The sequence below is a fragment of the Girardinichthys multiradiatus genome, chromosome X, assembly GCF_021462225.1.
Source record: "Girardinichthys multiradiatus isolate DD_20200921_A chromosome X, DD_fGirMul_XY1, whole genome shotgun sequence".
Classification (NCBI taxonomy): Eukaryota; Metazoa; Chordata; class Actinopteri; order Cyprinodontiformes; family Goodeidae; genus Girardinichthys; species Girardinichthys multiradiatus.
This window is the reverse complement of record NC_061817.1, coordinates 9,246,781-9,254,764: the sequence shown is the minus strand read 5'-3', so window position 1 is coordinate 9,254,764 and position 7,984 is coordinate 9,246,781. Positions and strand designations below refer to the sequence as shown.

The 7,984-nt window shown below is 39.1% G+C and overlaps 1 protein-coding gene across 2 annotated transcripts; it reads left to right on the top strand.

Annotated features, from left to right (window-relative positions):
* The first annotated feature begins 358 nt into the window (after positions 1 to 358).
* On the top strand, positions 359 to 7,931 carry LOC124862249 (solute carrier family 2, facilitated glucose transporter member 6-like). 2 transcript variants are annotated; one of them, XM_047356066.1, is made up of 9 exons: positions 359 to 611; positions 760 to 901; positions 2,062 to 2,333; positions 4,066 to 4,162; positions 4,528 to 4,627; positions 4,860 to 5,053; positions 5,219 to 5,394; positions 5,505 to 5,788; positions 6,352 to 7,931. In XM_047356066.1, the coding sequence occupies exons 2-9, from the start codon at positions 848 to 850 to the stop codon at positions 6,678 to 6,680; spliced, it is 1,506 nt and encodes a 501-aa protein (XP_047212022.1). In that variant the 5' UTR covers positions 359 to 611; positions 760 to 847; the 3' UTR covers positions 6,681 to 7,931. The 2 variants fall into 2 exon arrangements, with proteins under 2 accessions (XP_047212022.1, XP_047212023.1); XM_047356067.1 differs by having other exon boundaries at positions 744 to 901.
* The last annotated feature ends 53 nt before the right edge of the window (positions 7,932 to 7,984 follow it).

Here is a 7,984-nt window from a genome sequence, read left to right as displayed (position 1 = left end):
CAATAAAAGATATTGAATTTGGTGGTTGCAACGTGACAAAATAGGCAAACGTTGAAGTGAATAGTTTTGCAAAGCACCGACTTGGTTCCATTGTGTATGGTTGCCAACCTCATTATATGTGGGCTGAGGTTGAAACAGCATGTACTTTCCTTGTTCCCCCTCGTTGCGTTTCAGGAGGGTGCTGATCTATTCTTCTGCTTTCTTTCTGAATGGCCCAATCTAGGAATTATGTAGCTGATACCTCCCTTCTGCTTCCTGGTTATGACCTTCACACACAGAATTGACTTCATTTACATTTGCAAAGCAGAAGTAGATTCTGGTGCTCTTCAATCCACTGAGTCTGCCCAATGCAAAATACATGAAATACTTTCAAGTGACTGATTTAAACATTGCTTTTTTGTTTTTTGTTTTTTGCTGCAAAAGAAGAGTAAGATTAGGATCCGTCCTGTTTCCCTTACAAAAGTCATGGATAAACATATTTTTCTCTTCACTTTCAGTTTTGTTTTGACTCAAAGTCTCTCACACTGTCTCTGATGGTTTAATTGAGTCATCCTGGAAATCCATAACCTACACGCTCATCACAAAAGGAACAAGTCAAAGCTTCGGAGGAGGTAGATATGATTTTTTGTTTTGTTTTCTAGCCTTTTGGTGGAGGCTAGACTGTGATTAGGTTTCAAAAGCACAAGAAAGGTCTTGTGTGGGTACCTTGAAGTTAAGCATTGTTTTTTAATTTTATGCAATAGCTGATCTTTCTCACAGGAAGCCACGGTTGCAGATCCTGAAACAGACCACAGAAATCAGTTATTTCTTTACTTTTTGAGCTGCTGCACAGCCATCTGAGGAAAACATGAATGAGGAGACGCCACTGCTGCATAGAAGAACTGCATCATCTGATTCCCAGGTTAGAGACTGCTTTTTTATTTTAATCCTTCTTTCAATAACCTAAATCATGCATGAATTTAAAGTTTCTTTGCAGTTTCTATGTGAATTCTGCAAATCTTGTTTGAATGGTTACAGACAAGTCAGGCTCCAAAGACACAGTTTCCCATGAACTCTTCTGTTTTAAGTTTACGTTAGGTTCTTTTGAAACATGTATTTCTAACCTTAAAACCAAGCCTTCCAAAATGAAGAAGTCCCCACAGGCTGCTTTAATTGGGTGGCTGGTTGGTCACACGGAGTTGAAGAAGAACATTTATTTAACCAAAGTAATACTTTTGCTGTTTTCTGGTTTCGAAGCAAGGCACTGTGAAGGCACAAGGCCTTGCTTCAAAATTAGTTTGTCGTGTTACGAACACATACTTTCATGTATTTGGCTGAGGTTTTATTGAGCAACATAAAGTAGTGAATAATTATGAACTGGAAAAAATATTTAAAATTTTTTTACTCAGCTGCCCATGAGTCAATACTTTATAAAACCATTTTTGTTGTAATTACAGCAGCAAGTCACATCTAAAGACTGAATTTTCTGCTCAGACTTAGCTCCAGCAAAGCCAGATTGGATGGAGAGCATCTGTTAACATCCCGTTTTAAATCTTTGCATAAAGTTTATTTTGATTTAGCTCTGGTCTTTGACTAGGCCAAAACATTACATTTTGGTCTTATCTATACAGAGTACCTCCTTTCACATGTTTGCTGGCTCCCTAACTTGGCTTCTGGCATGGAGCAAACAGGACTTCTTTTTTTTATGTTTTCTTTCAAGGTGACTTCTAAACACAGCTACTTGCGCTGGGTTTTACAATTGCATTACAATTTCAGTTTTTTAGGTAGTGTGAATTAACAAAGTGCAAATTGGAACATTGCTTCATATTTTCTTAATTCTATAGAACAACGTTTTCAAAGATAGCCCATACTTAACGTTGAATGCTTAAACGTAGGCATTTCTGAGCTGAATTGGCCTTAAATACCTGTTGGAAGAATGAAATACAGTTACATAGATCTGTTGAGGCAAAATAAATTTTAGGCTAATAATCCAGAACTGTTACTTTACTGTTACTGTTAGCACCGAATCACATACATTTTTGTTCTAATGGTTTTAAACTCCTCCACCTGCCTTTATTTCAGATCAGTAACTCCAGACTGTATCTAGCTGTGTTTTCGGCAGTTCTGGGCAACTTCAACTTTGGTTACTCCCTGGTCTACTCATCCCCCGTCCTCCCAAAGTTTAAAAGTCCCGATGCAGACCCTCGGCTCAGGATGGACACGGACCAGGCTGCCTGGTTTGGGTCCATCTACACCCTGGGTGCAGCGGCTGGGGGGCTTGGGGCTATGCTGCTGAATGACCTGATTGGACGGAAAATGAGCATCATGATGTCAGCGGTGCCCTCAAGTATTGGGTGAGTCTCACTATAAACCAACAATTACTGACATACAGCTTCTAAGTCCTCCTGTATTATAAACTATATATAAATGTAGGAACAATGAAAAAATTATTTTCAGTAACAAGCCCCAAATTGGCCTAATAGACGAAGTAATTATTTAATACAAAAATCATAAATGTATGAACTATGGCTGTGTTTTGAATTTATGATTTAAACTAGAAAAAGTTATCATGCAATGCGCTTTTCATAGGACATGGGAAAAGTTGAAGTGATCAGTAATTTTCACAATAAACACTTTCTGTCCTATTACTAAGGGGCTACAGATGCTTCTGGAATGGACACAATCATTCATCAAGAGAGAAGCTCCTCAGTCATTCGTCATTCACAACAGATTATTAACACTGCACTGTGCCAAGGATTTTTTCCTAATTAATTCAAACTCACCCAGTAATTTTACTGGACAAAGCACTTAGTTGAAATTGTTTCCAGACCTTCACAATTTTATGAATTGTCATTTTTTTACCCAAAACTGTTAAAAATTGAAATTTTATCTAATTTCTGATTTTTTTCAACTGGTGTCCCACAAGGATCTGTGCTGGGTTCACCTCTCTTCAGTATGTACAATAACAACTCATCTCCTGCATGTAAACAGATATTATATGATATTATAATGTATGCAGGGGGTACTATTAATGTTTACCCAACACAGATAAAGTTAAAGGCAAGTTGACAGATACTATGGCAAATTCTGGCTCAGCAAGGTTGTTTACAGCTGAATTGATCAAAATCAGTTTGAATGTTCAACTCCAAATGACACTGTGCAGATCTGAGCCCTGACATTTCAATTTCAGGAGAAAATTGATGATTCTCTCTTATATTACTTACAACAATCACCCAGGCGGATTTAAAATTATCTTCAATCAACTAAGAAGTTTGTTTCTTATTAATTGCATGTGGAAAATGATTTATACCCTTCTTAATAAAGAATGGAAAACTCTTTACTGGTATTACACCAATTCATCCAGCTTGGTTACCAGCTTTTTGCAAAGGCTAGCCACGTTTAACTACATTAGAATGAATAAATAAAAATATATTTTCAAATACAAGATCCTATATCATCCATGGATCTTATATAAAATGTTAATAAATATGGAATAAAATGATTTGCATGTTTAATTCACAAATCCAAGTTTAAAAGAGCAGGACTGTCACAATGAAAGAGACTGTAAAGAAAATCTGAGATGCAAGAAATTCAGCTACAGTTTCAAGAATGTTTACACCATAATAACACCTTAATGGTTCAAATATACAGTGCTGATAAGAAACCCGGTCGGAGAAGTCGATTTGAATCCAGTAACGACAGGGTGGGTGTGAGCAGTGACAACAACGGAAAAAGAGGTCTGACTAACAAACGCCAAGAAATGGGAGCTAATATCAATAACAAGATATTTGTTTGAGCGCTGAAATCTAGAGCAGCAAAATGCCCAGATTTTATTGTTACAAAAACTGCTGCAACAATTTAATACTGTGTACAAATAAGTGTGTGGACTGTGCCTAATTACTGTATAAGCCTATTTGCAATAGTTTCCTGACTCGAAACACTTAAAATAAAACATTTCTGCGCTTAAAACTGGACATGGACATGATTTATATTTTCCCCAAGGTTATATGTGCATAAGATTCAAACACCATGTTTTTCCTTGTCTGTAAAGTTTTAGTAATAAACTATCGTAAATGTGTCTCTCAGATACATGCTGATGGGAGGAGCTGTGAACTTGTGGATGCTCCTTTTGGGACGATTTCTAACTGGTGTCGCGGGGGGGATTACTGCAGCATCAATTCCAGTAAGTTACTTTGATCCTTTAAACCGTCCCTTTGGTTTATTGGTACCAAACCAGTGGGGGAAAAAGTGTCATCCCTCTCCCCATTGACACGCTCTAGCTCATTCTTGTGGATCCCAAAGCGTTACTTGGCAAGATGGTATATACGGTTTGGCCAGTGTATTCTAGGTCTGTCCTGGGACCTCCCTCCAGTGGAATGCACCCAGAATATCTGAAAATCGAAGCAAACAGCATCAAAATAATCAATTTTATTTTTCACCTTCAAACTGCAGATTTATATATGACAACAAACACTGATTTCTGGTCTTGCCTGCGTGCATATGCTGTATACATATCTACATATGGTGTTTTGTGTGTTTATGCAACAGGTTTACATCTCCGAGATCTCACACAAAAAAGTCAGAGGTGCTCTGGGCTCCTGCCCCCAGATCACAGCTGTGTTTGGGACCCTGACACTCTATGCCCTTGGTAATGTATATTTATATCCACACTAAGCTGCTTTTGCTTATAAACAATAAAGGGATAATACTCAAAAGAGTGCCATCTTTCAGATGTGAAGTAAAAACACTACAGGTCATGCAACCTGCATTTTTGAGCCCTTTATGCTGAGGGTATTTTTAGTGACATATCAGAAAGGTATGTCAGCTTTGTGGCTTTCTTATTCCTTCATGCTATGCCTGTGTTAACCCATGACGTACAGGTCTGGTGGTACCATGGCGGTGGCTGGCAGTGGCAGGGTCAGTGCCAGCAGTGCTGATGGTTATTCTGCTGGCGTTCATGCCCTCCTCCCCCAGGAGACTCCTCTCCCTCGGCCAGGAGCAGAAAGCAGAAAAGGCCCTCCGCTGGCTGAGAGGAAGCAACTACAACACTAATATAGAGCTCAACGCTATACAGGTAGAACATTAGAAGATGCTAAATTTAGTTTTAAACAACAGGAAGAGGATCATTTAGGTTTTAATAGATTAGCTAGTAGACACAATCTTTACACTGGTCTAAACTGCCAGATCAAGTCAGTGTGAATGATTGTGTGTTTGTCTTGTTTTGTCTCTACTGCTACAGCAAAGCATTAATACACAGGTTAAAATCACCTGGTCTCAACTGCTCACGCCCATCTATTACCGGCCGATCCTGATCTCAGTTGGGATGCGTTTCCTGCAACAGATGACGGGAATCACGCCAGTTCTGGTCTACCTGGAGCCCATCTTTGCTAAGAGCAATGTCGCCTTGGAGCCCAGGTTAGACATCACACAAAAGCCGATCTGTGCTCTGATCCTTTGTTAAATTGTGTGGATTGCTTTTGTTATGTCAACTCAAAGCAGCATCCTGTCTTCTTTGTACTCTGCAGGTACGATGCTGCCATTGTGGGTGCAGTCCGCCTCTTCTCTGTTGCTGTGGCAGCCAGTCTGATGGACAAGGCAGGACGTAAAGCCCTGCTGTACTCTTCAAGCATGCTGATGTTTCTGTCCTCTCTGACTCTGACCATGATCTCCCACACCACACCTTGCCCTGCTGTAAACATTACAGCTCCGGGCTACAGCTCCCACGCTGAGCTGGGCAACACATTACAGGCCAGCCAGGGAACGGCTGTGAGCGTCATCCCTCTCATCAGCACTGTGGTGTTTATATTCGGTGAGTTTTGACACCAAGTATTCTTGTTACAGAAAACGGAAGCTAAAGTTAAAATATTTTACAACTTGTCCAGTCCAACCATGTTCAGGTTAGTAGCTCATGAAGAATACATTTATTTTTAAATCTAAAATCGTTAAACATTAATGAATGATAAAAGAAATGGCAGGGATGGGGGAGTGTAATTGCTTTTCGGTGCCTGATGTGGGCATAGTTGAAGGAGTTGTGTCCACCAGCCCATTCACTAAGCAGCTAAAGCATCATAAATGAAGCATTGGTATTATGAGTATTTAGACAGTTTATTTTACAGACACTTTAACACACATAAGGCATGTGCTCAATTACTGCATGTCTGGCTCCAGCAACTTTATTTTTCTCATTTGCTGTTAGTTTTAGCTTCTGGAACTTAGTTACTTGTTGCATTTTTTACCATTTCTACATTCATATCCTCAAACTCATTAAAACCTGGCAGGTGAAACTGGTTGTCATGTCATCACACCCATTTTATTGAAAAAACAATTATTATGTGCACATGTTTTGTCATCACATTGTTGGCTGTCTCCTAGGATACGCCATGGGATGGGGACCAATCACTTGGCTGCTGATGTCAGAGGTGCTGCCGCTGGTGGCGAGGGGCGTGGCGTCAGGTTTATGTGTCACTGTGAGCTGGTTGACAGCTTTCGTACTCACGCATGTCTTCACCCTCATGGTAGACACCTATGGCTTGTATGTGCCCTACCTGATGTTCACTGTGGTGTGCGTCTTATGCCTGCTGTTCAACGCCGTGTGCATACCAGAGACTCGCAATCGCTCGCTGGAGGAAATAGAGAACTACTTTAGGACTGGACGCACGTTCACCATCAGACAAAATCACCCTGGTGTAGCGTCCAGTTGAAAACAAGAAGTCAATCCAATCAAAAGGACCAATTCTTGCTCAGAAAGTAAAAAAAAAGAAAAAAAGTTTAATGGAGTTCACTTTAAGTGTTTCATTTCTAATAATAATTACAAAGCCTTGCAAAAGTGTTCATCCCACTTGAACCTTTTCACTTTTTATTACATTACAACTACAAACTTCAATGCAACCTATTGGGATTCTGTGATAGCAATGGTTTTAACCTTTTATAAAATACAGGAAAATCTTGATGTCTGTCCTGCACATGTGTTTACCCTTGCTGTTTCAATACTTTCTCCATCTAGAGTCTAAACACATTTTCACAATTTTCGTTGTAAAATAGCTCAAGCTTGGTGACACTGGAAGGAGAGCTTCTGGAAACAGCAGTTTTCAAGTCTTACCACAGATTGTCATTTCACTTTGTCTGGGCCATTTTAACACATTAATAAGCTCTAGCTGTCTGTTTAGGGTCATTGTCCTGTTCAAAGGTACACCTATGCCTCAATTTCAAGTCTTCCTCTAATAGGTTTTCTTCCAGGATTAGCCTGTATTTATCTGCATATGTCTTCCCATCAATCTTATCAGCTTCCCTGCCTTTTTTGAAGAGTAACATGCTGCCACCACCATGTGGAATAGTTTGGATGGTGTGTTTAGGGTAATGTAAAGTCTCAGTTTTCCCCCACACAATGTTTTGCATATAGGCCAAAACGTTTAATGTCAATCTCAGCTACATGTTTGATCTGTCCCCTACTTGTGACAAACAGCTATGTTTCTCTTGTGTGTCTTCTTGCCCCTTCCATCAAGGTCAAATTTATGGGATGCAGGTAATGTGAACACAATGTGGTTCAATGAGTATGAATACGGTACACTAGATCACTACGATCATGATTTAGATCAGAGTTCAGAATCTTCCAGACGGTTTATTGACTCATATAACCTCTATAGAGGGATTTAAACAACAGCTAGGACAGCTACAAAAACTCAACACAGCAAAATATGTTTATATTAGTTTAAAAAAAACTGAAGTAAATACAGCCTTACTGGTGAAATGGATAAGAACATTTCTGACATCTTTAATATGTTTGTGTGCCATTACATTTACATACAATATCAATACTAAAATGCACTTTGTGCCACTTATGGCCTGCTTCAAATATTATATGCTGTTGTATTAAAGTTTCCTTTTATGTATATTTTTATATCCAGCAGTTTACAAAACAGTGTATATGGTTCAAATAAATTTGTAAGACATTTTACCAGTTTTTTTTTCAGTGTGTTTATGGTTAATGATGTATTTATTAATTGAA